At 33.8% G+C, this 14,314-nt stretch overlaps 1 protein-coding gene across 1 annotated transcript; it reads left to right on the forward strand.

The window, feature by feature from the left end:
* The first annotated feature begins 677 nt into the window (after positions 1-677).
* LOC138314126 (putative sodium-coupled neutral amino acid transporter 11) lies at positions 678-14,225 on the forward strand. Its single transcript, XM_069254303.1, is given in 13 exon segments — positions 678-975; positions 2,028-2,169; positions 3,299-3,373; positions 3,765-3,823; positions 4,349-4,423; positions 5,272-5,356; positions 7,984-8,093; positions 10,302-10,381; positions 10,942-11,012; positions 11,347-11,508; positions 11,796-11,908; positions 12,099-12,239; positions 12,993-14,225. Coding segments are annotated over 13 exon segments (1,443 nt in total). The 5' UTR covers positions 678-939; the 3' UTR covers positions 13,287-14,225.
* Positions 14,226-14,314: the final 89 nt, after the last annotated feature.

A 14,314-nucleotide genomic window follows, 5' to 3' on the forward strand; every position in this document is an offset into this window, starting at 1 on the left:
ATTTTGAAAATAAAAGAAAAAAAAGTATGAGCAAATCTATATTAACAGTGAATACCGATACGTAGCGGACACAGTTTACTTAATAATAAAAGTAGTTTGATGGTAACGATACAGCTCTTGATAAAAATCAGAAATAAAAAAGATAAAGGATTATTAAATGGAAATGTTTTGTCATTGATGGGTTTGATAGTTTGACGGAATACAAATTGTTATAGGCAGTTAGTTATGTATTACGTAAGCTTTGATCAAATCTAAAATCTTTTTAAACATAACCCGACGCAACCATATGTCACATAATTATGCAGTGTTTATCGATATACGTGGAATCCTATAGCAAGTCTAGAAAGCTTTTAAAGTGTTCTAGATAATCAGACACGCCACAGAGACAGTCATTAGTGACAGATGTACGGGTGGAGATGTAATATCAGATACACGGTCTGTTCAAGTATCGTTAGCTTAATCATACAGAATGGTGATATTTAAGTTATGGTTAATATCCACTATCGTTCACTTTGGATCAAATGTATACCCAAGTATGAAAAATACCAACTGAAATGTTAATTATAACTTATGTTATATTAATATTGAAATATATCCACAAGGTACATCTGTAATTAAATTAAATCATATCAACTTAACTAAACGCAGTAGGCAGAACTTTGTCTGTTTAGTTAGTTCTGCTGTATACTGATGACAAGTTCACTTATATGAGTGAATAACCGAGTCGATTGTTATTACAAATATAGAGCGTTACATGCGCAGTGAAATGAGACAATTTAATCATTTTAAATCATTCTTCCGTGAACCGAACATATAAGACTGGATCACTATCACAAGTGTTTGGGAAGTACAGCTCAATGATGTTTAACGATATGTGAACTGAAGGAAATCAGGATACATCCGCATATATTTCGTGTTTGGATTACTGTTCTATCACTGATGACGGAGGCGTCGTATTCCTTGATTCCGTCGATGGTAAAGTTGTCTTATAGGAGGTTGAACTTAAAATGTAAATTGTATACCTCAAGATGGATGCTGACGGACGCTGACGTGATTACTATTTAAGTGTAGTCGAAATGCAAAGTAATGCACTGTATACTACATATGTGAGACTAAGATATTATATTGATATAGCAAAATTATGCTTCTCCATTCGAGTCAAAGTACCTTAACCTTATTGAAAACAAAATATATTTACAAACAACCTTCCATGGCCGTTTGACATGCCCCCGGAGCTCACGATCGCCGGATATTCTGATAGTACCCAATATAATCGTGGTAAACAGAATTACATGCTTTAAACTATTGAATAAAATGAAATGACAGGACCTAATTATTACAGTTGTTAAAGAGTGGTGCCAGTGGTAAGACAAGATATACTTATGAATATTAATTATTATCGCAGTGTCTCATTTTACATTGCCTTTTGGAGTTTTGACAGTACCAGAAAAAGACTTGTGGGCTCAGTAGCCTTGTCAGGACTTACTAGATTTCCCACTGTTACTATTAGGGTCTTGTTCTTGTGTTGATTAGTGTTATTCACTAGATATTCGCAAGGTTTCTTCTTTAACATCATGTGCTGATCTTGCGACATCAGGTGTTATTTCATCGAAAGCCAAGGTCACTTGTAAGGCCGTCCGTTATTACATAATTAACACCTGGTGCTAGGTTTGCGGATGTCTGCGTCACTCTCTTGGCATTTACTACCGATTACTAGCATTAACGTTTATCTTTTGACTTGCAGTGAAAACTGTTTTGGTATTTCTTTTTCAATGTAAGAACTTTAATATTCATTGATGCTCTCTCAATAGGTGGTGTAGCTCTTGAGATATTCAATGTAACATTTCTTACAAACGGTACTACAGCTTGCCATTCTGTGACTTCCGTGGGATACAATTGGTCCATATCAATTGTAGACACCTTCTGAGAGATACAATCTATCCGTTGCAGTCATCAGTTTATAAATGACATAGTGAACTCTATGCAAATATATAAAATGAGCTTCACCTTTAACCTTGACCTTTCAGACGATGTCGGACTTCTCGGAGACGAGCAGTATGGGTGACACACGTCAGTTGGTGGAGGAGAAGGATGATGGTCGTCTACGCAGTAACATTCCAATGACGAGCTTCAACTTCATCAACTCCATTATCGGATCAGGAATCATCGGTTAGTGCTTCTCTTAAAACAAACGGTACACTCGTGTAAAACACTGATTAGTAAGGCTTGGGGATACATTGGTGTCCCTGGATACTTGCTGTAAGTATCAGATATGGTCTCCCTAAGGACTCACATCTTGTTCTAGTACTAAAAACTAAAAAAACAAGGCTTCATTATATCCATATTCTTAAAAGCAACAAATGTAAACATGAAACACTATTTTACTCTTATATACCTTACCGTTTTTAATTGCAATTCAGTAAATTACTAATACACTACTTAATGATTTTCTGACTCTATATTATATATCATAGTACTAGACCCATATGTATGAGCGAACTTTATCTATTACCTGTAATTGTCGGCATCTAAGTTTGCATGAGGGTGCCCGAGCGAGAAATAATATGTATGAAGGCATACAAAAGGGAAAACCAAATCCATCCAGACGTACGTGGTTGTCATACCAAAGCTGGGGTTTTATGTGTAACGTAAAAGAGTGTTTATGGTTCATTACACCGTTGTTTTATCATCAAGTCGACCTATCATTTCCCAATAAAACATTTCTAAATGCTGTACTTTTTAGTTATATGTGGATCAGTCTTTCTACATCCCGAGGACGTTTTTCATAATCGTCCTGCATATTTACATGCTCTAAGCCTATATTTAGTGTTCTATATAATAAGCCGAAATCAAATCAAAGTGATATGGTAATACTCATATGATGTTACTTTACACGAAAATTATAATCTAAAAGTCTTAGATATGATTAAAACGTTATTTTTCTATGATTTATTTTCCTTTGTTTTCATACTGAATCTAGGTTTCTGATTTCTGATATACCACTATGAAAAAAACAATCCGAGAATAGCGCGGAAATCCGTTATCTTGATGTCACAATAGAAACATTGACGTTGGGTATTGATTTGGAAAAAATGTATTTCATTTTATCAAGTTGTCTGGACAATTGACTATAACCATTCATGTCACTATTTTGTTTGCAAACTTGATTGCGCTACGTGTATTAACACAGTTTGCAATCAAAATTTATTTCATACTCTGATGAAATTAAAATAAGTAACATAAATGCTTAACTGTTATAAAGTGTAACATTATTATAGCATTAACACCTTTATCACAGGTATACCTTTCGCGCTGAAGCAAGCAGGCTTTGCCTTTGGGATATTCCTGTTAATATTGGTGGCTCTGATTACAGGTGAGTGTAAAATCTAGTCGTATTAACAATTACCGTTAATATAAGTGTTTGGGAAGATTTAATTATACTTTTATTGAACCTGTGTCAGTGAGTAAATTCCTTTTACAGTTTTCAAGCCATATAACGACCCTGAAAATACCCTTAAAACCACATTATGTTTTTTAATAAACCAAATACAACATAAAGCAGCTAGCTTTAAGATGTTTCAGTGCAAACGATAATGTTTATTACCAAGGTGCTTCACATTGGTATGACCTGATGACATTAATTCTTCACGCTTCAATGACGACAGAGTATTTATCTGAAACGCTGCCGTTTAAACGTTGAACAAGTAAATAACACGAAGATAAAGCTTATCTCTGCATTAACAAGACATTTCTCTTTCTTTCAGATTATTCGGTATTAATTCTAATCGAGTCGGGGAAATTATCAAATACAAACAGTTACCAGGTATGTAATATATCCAAACAATATTTCAAAATAATTCAAAGGGCGAAATTATATTAATTAATAGTGTTTAACTTGCCCGTAGGAAAGAGAGTTAAAATTGACAGAACGCAAACAAAATATTTTTGTAAGGGTTTAGCATGTCCGATATCTGATGGATAGCTGAAATTGAGTTATTTTCTTAATATGTTGATGAAAATGGTCCCTTTCCCGCTTACTTTTGTATAATATTCCTTTAATTTGTGTTTGAAAGATGTATTTTCAGGAGACATAAGAAGTTCGATAACTCTCGACTTCATTGATACTGTTAACTTTCTGTCTAATGCTTTAATGAAAAGCATTGTGAGTAGCGTTATTGCTATCAAGTGTAGACGCAAATGTATGCACACCAAAAATCAAGTTGATGTACACCCCGGTCAAACGTGTTTGTACGCTTGATATTTTCACTACATATTTATGAATTTAAACCTGTTTTTTATTGAATGAGTCACGGCCCTATTTTCTACAAATGTTATTTCTCTCTAACAGGATATGATACTAGTGGCGTGTGGACGGCCTGGATTCTACATACTCACTACTCTTCAGTTCCTTTATCCTCTCAAGGTAGAGTAATAAGTATTCAACTTTATCGTGTTCTAGTCCTTAGATAAAGATATATGTGCCGTTATTTTCGCATTCACGAATCAAAAAGAGCTTTCAATATGTTATTTATCACCAAAAATTACCAACATTTTGAGAAGTACAGTAATTTCAATGCATCGGTTTTAATTTTACAAGTACAAAAAGAGCTGAAAGTGATTTTTGGCAGTACTGCCAATACTTATTATATTTATATCGATAGTGAAGTGAAATGAATACATACGGTCAGAACATGAAGTCTTGTTGTTGTCTGCAATTTCATTTTGCATTTGTACCTGATTTTAGTAATCGTAAAGTTATGTCTACAGGTACGTGTATGTTTCCATCTAAGCATACATAAGGCATAAAAAACACAAATTTTAGAGTATTCAATTTCTGTGTTGTAACCATCGTTTATAAGGCATCTGAAGCCGTTTGAATGATTTCCACTGCTTAATTCATTACAACTTAATGTTTTCAATAGATTACTGAAGAAAAAAATACATATAAAATTTTTCGCCCACGGCACATGTAACATTAAAGATATCCTTCAATTCGAGGAATGTGAAGTAAAAGCATTATATCTCAATCTGCCGTTAAGTTCTAACAGGTTCAGGCTATGAATCCAACTATACATAATAAACACATTATGTTTTCGCATAGTTTTATGCTGTTATATGATATATGCACCTTTCTTAGCACAAAAAAATAGAATAAAAATGAAAATAAATATTAGTAAGTTATACAATTCCTCAAACAACTTTCAACAGCTAACAAGTTTATAAGAATTAAAAAGATTGTACCATACATGCTTAAGCGTTGATTTGAGTTAGATTTGATCTGTTTCAGCCATGATAAGCTACCAGGTTATTATAGGAGACACCATCACCAAAGTTATTGTCAGCTTAGGCGGAGAAGGTAAGCTGTCCATTGTTATAGGTCTCAAAAAGTTTATAGAAACAAACGTTTGTCTTAGGAATAAGGAGCAGATATAGATAAAAGCTAGTTATGTGATGAATTGTATAGCATGCCTTTATTCTGTATGTTTTTCGTAACAATGAACGAAACACTATTCGTGTAATATTAGATAAACGAGAGACACGTAATATTAATTAGAAAGCGACGATATAACAATAAACTATGCCAAGGGAAATAAATACGATTTAAAGGAATTTAGTATAGGAAGTGAACCCAAACACTCCATATTTTGTTTTGCTGGGCTACTTTACATTTTTAATATTGTACTTTATGATGTAGGCCTGCTATTAGAAATATGATTGCTTCATTATGAAATGAGAACTGAATACCTGAACGATACCTGACATTCATCACGTTATCCAAGGAAACATGTTGTCGTGTTACCTACAAAGTCTTGAACATAATTTTAATGTGAAAGCTATGATATACTGTAGTAAGTATATCTGTAAATAAATCCATCTACCTAACTAAAGGTCTCGATGTTAAAACGCTTGTCCGTCCTCTACACAGCAGATCGCTAGTCATTAATGAATTAGATATATATGTTTTTGAATTTTGTTTTTTTATTTTCATTTTCCAGGATATAGTAAGATATGATTTTATAATTCAAGTTTTTCACTGGTGATCGAGGTATCTGACCACCTGAGTAGACACTCAGCCTGACCATTTCTTTTCTAAGCCGACATGAACTGCACTTAACTAAGGACTTTACCTGTATTATTGTCATACCTATTCTATATACAGTATTACTAAGTAATTACAAGTATATAAGTATGTGCTAGGACATTTTTAACAATATTCTGAATAAAGAATCAATAACAGGAATTTTAAGACACCCTATATAATAACCAAATTTTACGTCAGCTTCTGTGTCTTGTTACAAAATGAAATGGAAATAAAGCTTTAAGCAAATTATTAAATTCATCATTTACTACAGGAAATAACAAGTGATAGGACACGAATGAATTCTGAAATTAATATCCTGAAGAGCCACACCACATCAATATATCTAAAACAATATTCAGGCACACTTTGTACCTTCGCTTGCTTTCAATTTAATACGATTTTATATAGGCGTTCTATGCTTACCAATTCCCTGATGATAGAGGGATATATCTTTCACTGTATCAACCCTATATATACCTCAATCCATCGATGAATTTTATTGGAATAATTAGGACTGCCTCATTTGTTCCCCTTCCAACACAAACTATGGGATAAAAAAACTTCAAATGAATTAGCCACTGGATCTAATGTTATAGCTTACATAAGATATTCAGTGCATGCATAGAAAATTAATGACATATTTTTCTTAAATGGTTATGTCTGACTTTTTCCAATCCTTGAGGCTTACCTCTGGTTATCGTGTTGTCGTAGTTTACCGTTTCCAAAGTTTGTCAACTAGACCTATTCCCTCGATCATGTAACCTTAAGGGTGCTGGTATCCAAGGGATAACCGTGTTATCTGCATATAAACACTCATTTTCTTTATTTTAATGTATCCGATGTCATGCTGTTGTGCTCTTTCACATCTCTTATGGTCCTTTTAAACATATTTGGATATAGAATGAACGGGGATATGGTATATATGATGTATTGGACCCACAAACCTTGCACATTTTATGGCACGCCCTTGTACCATATAAGGTGATGGTGTATTCATATCTTGTAGTATAGGCCTCTTTCATATGTGGATATGAAGGATAGAGATATTCTACCCGAGGGTTTTACAACATTTTGTGATCCCGAGGGTAGAATATCCCTGCCTTTAATATCCACGTATGAATGAGTAATTTTCTCTAATACCTTGACGTTTAATTGTAGTTTTACTACTATGATATTCCACCATTTTGAAATAAATTCGAAAAAGTCAATTTTCCATACAAAAAAAACATGGTCGTTATTTTCAACGCAAATTTCACTGAAAAAAAAAAGTTAAAATCGTACTGAGAAAACAGTTATTTTGTTGACGCTGTGGCGTCACGAGGCTTTTGTTGCATGGGTAGCCATACAATACCGCCTCAGACGACATTGGTGTATTGCCCTGGACCAGCCAGTATTACACGTGTAGGCATGAGAGAAATATGTATATAGACTTATAGACTTGAAATTTGACACACACAATCGTTTGTCGACCGTGTGATGCGGATAATCATTGCATGTGTTTTGTCTAATCGTTGCTTACATATTATTACACAGGTAGCAGGTGTCAAAACTGATTCAGATTACATAACCAATATGTATTAATAAAGATTTGACAAATTATTTATCACTCATAAACGGAACATATATATACTAGTTTTTGTATTAAGAACTGAATTCTCTACCATACACTAAGCTATTGTTTGAGAAGAAAGTGAACAAAATCAAAATTATTAATATCGCAATAATTGAAACAGATTCTTCAAGACAGATGTTTGTGGTATAACTTTCACATTAACATGTTGATGCTTATGACTGCAACTTCACGGATTAACATGATTTTACAAATGTATTCAGAGGTATGCATGCCTTTATTATAAAAAGAATCGGTATATGTTTTTGATATATAATATTTTGTGTTGTAGATACCCTAGGGGATACGGTGCTGGCTAACAGACAATTCATTATATTTCTGGCCACTCTGCTAGTCACCCTACCTTTGTCGTTATATCGTGATATAGCAAAACTCAGTAAAGTAAGTATACATGTATCATTGTCGTTATATGGCAATATATTCAAACTCAGTAAAGTAAGTATAGATGTACGATCGTCGTAATATCGCGATAGATTCAAACTCAGTATAGTAAGTATACATGTACTGTATCATTGTCGTTATATCGCGATAGATTCAAACTCAGTATAGTAAGTATACATGTACTGTATCATTGTCGTTATATCGCAATAGAATAAAACTCAATAAAGTAAGTATACATGTATCAATGTCGTTATATCGCGATAGATTCAAACTCAGTATAGCAAGTATACATGTACTGTATCATGGTCGTTATATCGCGATAGATTCAAACTCAGTATAGCAAGTATACATGTACTGTATCATTGTCGTTATATCGCGATAGATTCAAACTCAGTAAAGTAAATATAAATGTACCATCGTCGTAATATCGCAATAGATTCAAACTCAATAAAGTAAGTATACATGTGCTGTATCATTGTCGTTAAATCGCAATAGAATAAAACTCAATAAAGTTAGTATACATGTATCATTGTCGTTATATCGCGATAGATTCAAACTCAGTATAGTAAGCATACATGTACTGTATCATTTTCGTTATATCGCAATAGAATAAAACTCAATAAGGTAAGTATACATGTATCATTGTCGTTATATCGCGATGGATTCAAACTCAGTATAGTAAGCATACATGTACTGTATCATTGTCGCTATATCGCAATAGAATAAAACTCAATAACGTAAGTATACATGTATCATTGTCTTTATATCGCGATAGATTCAAACTCAGTATAGTAAGTATACATGTAATGTATCATTGTCGTTATATCGCAATAGAATAAAACTCAATAAAGTAAGTATACATGTATCATTGTCGTTATATCGCGATAGATTCAAACTCAGTATAGTAAGTATACATGTAATGTATCATTGTCGTTATATCGCAATAGAATAAAACTCAATAATGTAAGTATACATGTATCATTGTCGTTGTATCGCAATAGAATAAAACTCAATGATGTAAGTATACATGTATCATTGTCGTTATATCGCGATAGATTCAATGTCAGTAAAGTGAGTAAGATATAGTAAAACAAGGTAAAATGAGTATATATCATTGTCGTTACATACAAAAATGTATCCCGTATGTCGTAATATCGGGTATATAAATTTGCAAGGCTCCAACTCCGTTTAATGCTGCAGAATTCAATATTGAGATAAGTTACGTAAATAGGAAACTAGCTTTAGGCAGCTGTCTTTTTATCCAAATATGGTAACGCGCATTAATGTCAGATGTATAACGTTTACTAATATTTCCGCCTGATGACGCCTGTGAAAGCAGAAAGGCCTTACCACAAAATATGTCTTTTATTCCATTTAAATACCTTCGCAAGGAACCATTGACTTTTACTAAATAATATTTACTATATATGGATATTTAATACCAAATTCTTGTTAAGTGTTAGGGTATAGCCATACCAAAGCCATTCTCGATACTCTAGGGGTTCCGATCACTACGATCTTTACACCCCTGGATTATCTCATACTCAAAACTGGAGACAACATGACAGTACAGGTAATTCAGTCCCTTTGATGTAATCAAAAGAGCCGTATAACGGTACATTGTGGTTGACTGTGTGGCTTTGATGTTAGGCGTCGCTCTCTGTATGCTTCAAAGGAAATCTTTGCTAGCCTGTGATTGGTCAAATGTTTTCCGCTGACCTGCCTTCAATTTCACTATGAGATAGTCCAGGGGTGTAGAGATCGTAAGTGATCGGAACCCCTGGAATATCGAGGATGTACCAAAGCTAACTGAATAGAATTGAAGCAATTGTATATTTTTTGAGATACAGCAAAACCCTGAAAGAAAGGGAGAACGACGCTGAAATAAAAATACATATATCTAAATACATGGATTCAGACACATGGCAGACAGGATATGCTGTAGTTACGTAACATATAAATCAACTCAACATTTGATATGTGGTCTGCCTGGAAATTCTACGTTAATGTATATTTTATTGTGGTTATAAAATTCTGCAATGGTATGCTGAAGTGCTACAGTAAACGATGTTAATAGTTGTAGCATATTTATTGAAACTGTATAAAATTAATTCAGCTATGATTTGATTTAATGGCTTACTTTATGAATAGTTTTGACTTTTTATGGGTAATATCGAAAACTATTTTAATAGTTTTTTTTTTTTTCAGTGGGCATTTTTGTCGCTAGTTTTAGTATTGTTCATCTTAATATGCATCTGTATCCGGCTCGGAACCTTTGCTCACAACATGTAAGTAAAATCGCGTATGCATGTAAGTAAAATCGTGTAAACATGTAAGTGCACTTTTGTAATCATAAGTTTGTCAAGGTTTAAAAAAGGTAACATGCTACATTAGTTATCACTTGCTCTTGCTTGTAAAGAGATTTTTTTATTGGCTTCAAACTTACTGTTATTTTATAATGTAAAAGCTGACGTCACAGTTTGTAACGTCACCTCTGATTGGCTGACACAACGGTGCAATGATTTCAAAGAAAAATGAGCCCTCAAGATTTTAGTACAAGAATAAACCTCATAAACGATGTAGAATGAGTGTAATAATTCAAAACGATTTCTTTGATAGCTATCATTGACTTGTATTGAATCTAAAACATCTCGCTGTTGTTTTTAGAAATCCGACAGGTATATGTATAGAGTTGTGTAGTGTGCATTGTTGATAACGATATTGAGAAATCTATGTTATTTCAATTTTGATATTTACAGTTCTCCCATAGATATTCAAATACGGCATAGATATCGTTGAACACTTGTGATTGACATAAAACTTTTCGTTATAAAAATGTTGCTTTCAGTCCTCCAACTGAAGATGCATGGCGAGTTGTCTCCCCTAACGTAGCCCAGGCTATCGGCATAATGGCGTTCGGTAAGGACTAATATGATAATAATATCTTGATCAACATTGTCTCTCTAAAGATAATTTCTACCAGACCGTTAAACATAGACTCCGGAGACTCCTGATTTTACAAGTGATTACATCTAAGTGTTCTTTAACTGTTCGTCCTTAATTTACTACTGCTCTTATTGATATTTTATATTTACCAATCTAATGAAATGTTTGACCAGTCATAATAGCACCAGTCCTATAAATTGATTTAAACTGGTACTTTGACCTTTGATCCATGACACAGTTTGCAATTCCATGGTACATCCACTACCATTGCCACGTGATGTTGATTGACACCTTATGTTGATTTCAGCATACATGTGCCATCACAATACATTCCTGATACACGGCTCACTGGAGAACCCGACCAATCAGCGCTGGAATTTTGTAACGCATGTCAGCATCTTCTTCTCCATGTTGACCCTCATCGTCCTGGGAATCATCGGTTACGTGTCCTTCACCGGACTGACACAAGGTAAGGTCAAGGTCATCACCATGTCACAGATTTATAACAAAATGATACATGTAGGATGGTGTATCGAGGATTGAAGGAATACTTATTTAGTTAGATTCAGCTAGATTTGGTAGATAATTGAATCGAAATTTAAAAGCGGATTGCGTTCATCTGAAGAATTAAGAGCTAGTTTGTGACAAAAATACAAATAAAATAAAATGAATGAATAATTTTGATAATAGAAAACAACAACAATAGACCATAATTGTATTGTTACGTGTGATTTTCATCGATTTCGTGGTTTCCAGGTGATCTCCTAGAAAACTATTGCCACGACGACAATCTGATGAATGTGGCCAGATTTGCTTTTGCCTGTACCATAATGCTTACTTATCCAGTGGAGTGCTTCGTCACAAGGGAGGTAACCACATCGTTCTGAAAGACTCTACATCGGACAAAATCAAAATCAAAATCTTAGCATTAAGGCTGATTGAATTCGGATTTATTCAAGACGATTCTGAAACACACTTTGCGCGTCACATTTAGTCTAAACCGTGTAACATAATCGTTGTTATATTTGTTCCTTATTTAGAAAATATCTTACTTGTCAGGTACTGTCAAATGCCTTCTTCCCAACTATGACGGAAGAACTACCCTTATCACGCCATATAGGCATCACGGTGGGCGTGGCCATCATAACTGTAGTCGTTTCCATGTCAACGGATTGTCTAGGAATAGTATTCACGGTAAATGTAAGTATAACAGTGATAGCCAACCTACTTAGATATCAACCTTCACGGTAAATGTAAGTATAACAGTGATAGCCAACCTACTTAGATATCAACCTTCACGGTAAATGTAAGTATAACAGTGATAGCCAACCTACTTAGATATCAACCTTCACGGTAAATGTAAGTATAACAGTGATATTCAAATAGCCAACCTACTTAGATATCAACCTTCACGGTAAATGTAAGTATAACAGTGATAGCCAACCTACTTAGATATCAACCTTCACGGTAAATGTAAGTATAACAGTGATAGCCAACCTACTTAGATATCAACCTTGCGTACCATATTTACTGTTAATATCCTTAAAACTTTTTGTTAAAGCGTTTAACTTATCATTTGTAATAATTTTAATTAACTGATTCGTTGATTTTCAAGATTTATAACAAAATCGAATGGTTTTTCATATTTGGATAATCGTGAATAAAAATTCTATGTATATATAAATAACAGACAATTGGGCTTTATACGCTTTCCATAAATTTATGTTAACTGAAATGATTTGTTTTTCTCGGGTTAAGAATACAATGTGTACTACACGCATCATTGAAAATAATGCCTTTATCTTTATTATCAGAGATGGAGGCATTGCGTTTAATCTAATGCTTCACATGTTCCATGTGATTATATAAAGGACAAAACTATGGAATAACGTCATTTAAATGTTTCTGTACCTTACTGTTCGAGGTGTGAAAAGTTATGGTTAAATCCCACAGGGTGTATTGGTGGCTTGTCCCCTGGCGTTTATCATCCCACCCATTTGTGTCATGAAGCTTCGACAGGATCCACTCCTCAGCAAGAATAACATCGTACCCATCTTGGTGGCGATATTCGGAAGTCTAGTCGTCATCATTGGTGTAGTGATGGCAATACTGAACCTCTCGGAAGGCATCCAATGCAGTCACGGTGTCGAGATGGCATATTGTCACAACCCACAACCTATCAGCCCCACTCATTTTACAAACTTCACTACTCCATCAACAAATTTGTCTTTAACACCGTCGTCTTAAATAGATTTATCAATGTGCAATTTGAATGTTTTTCTTTAATTTATTCCAGTTGTTTGACGTTCATGTTATTTATATGTGATTATATCTAACTTTATTGTTTTACGTCAGTGTTCAATAGTCAAGAGAAGGGAGATAACTCTTCAATGCTTTTTGCTGCTACTGGCGAAATATTAATACGGACATATGGATTCAATACATTGTACGTATAAAATCGAAAAATTATAGCTAATGCTATGTGCAGACGTTGAGGTATGTTTGGTGCGTTGGCAATAACTACAGCGTTGTTTATGGGAACATAAGGATCAGAGTTCGGATAATACTCATGTTACTTAAAACCAAACCAATATCCATTCCAGGTAAAAGAACCGAACGTTAACAGATTTACCTCCCTTTTTATATCTGATTCATTGAATTTCGCTCAAAAAATTATTATCTTGCATTCTAAAATATCCCTTTAAGTAAGTTTTCAGAGCTCTAGGCTCTTACTTTGTCATTTTAACCGTGATTGTCCAGGAGGAAACACCAATTTATTACGACACTTAGTAAATTTCATTCAAAACATTCCTAGTTATTTTCAATATTACTATTTTTTATCTAGCCAGCATAAAACAGATAGAATGTCTTAAATTCAATTTGCGAATTTGTAAAAATATTTTCTTTACTTTGACTTTCTCTCCGCTGGCGATGTAATATAATAAAGTCGGATACATTTGTTTGGCATGTCTATGGGTTTTGTTAGCAGACACAGAGAGTGTACCTAAGCTATCAGTCCACATTCCTAGATGAATCTCTGTTCATCTCTTTAGTAGTTGTTTGTCAGTATGCTTGAATTGTGATAAAATATTAATTATATCAATTGTATTTTCAACTTTGAAAAATGCCTCTATAGATAAAATATATATATAATATATATTTGAATTAAAACAAAATCGTATGAAATATGTTGAGTTGTCTTACTTTTTTCGTTTAAAAATCTACTCTGCAAACTGTTTTAAGGTTCGTCATGTGGGAAATTGTGATGTGAAAAC

This window comes from Argopecten irradians, chromosome 2 (genome assembly GCF_041381155.1).
Source record: "Argopecten irradians isolate NY chromosome 2, Ai_NY, whole genome shotgun sequence".
Lineage (NCBI taxonomy): Eukaryota > Metazoa > Mollusca > Bivalvia > Pectinida > Pectinidae > Argopecten > Argopecten irradians.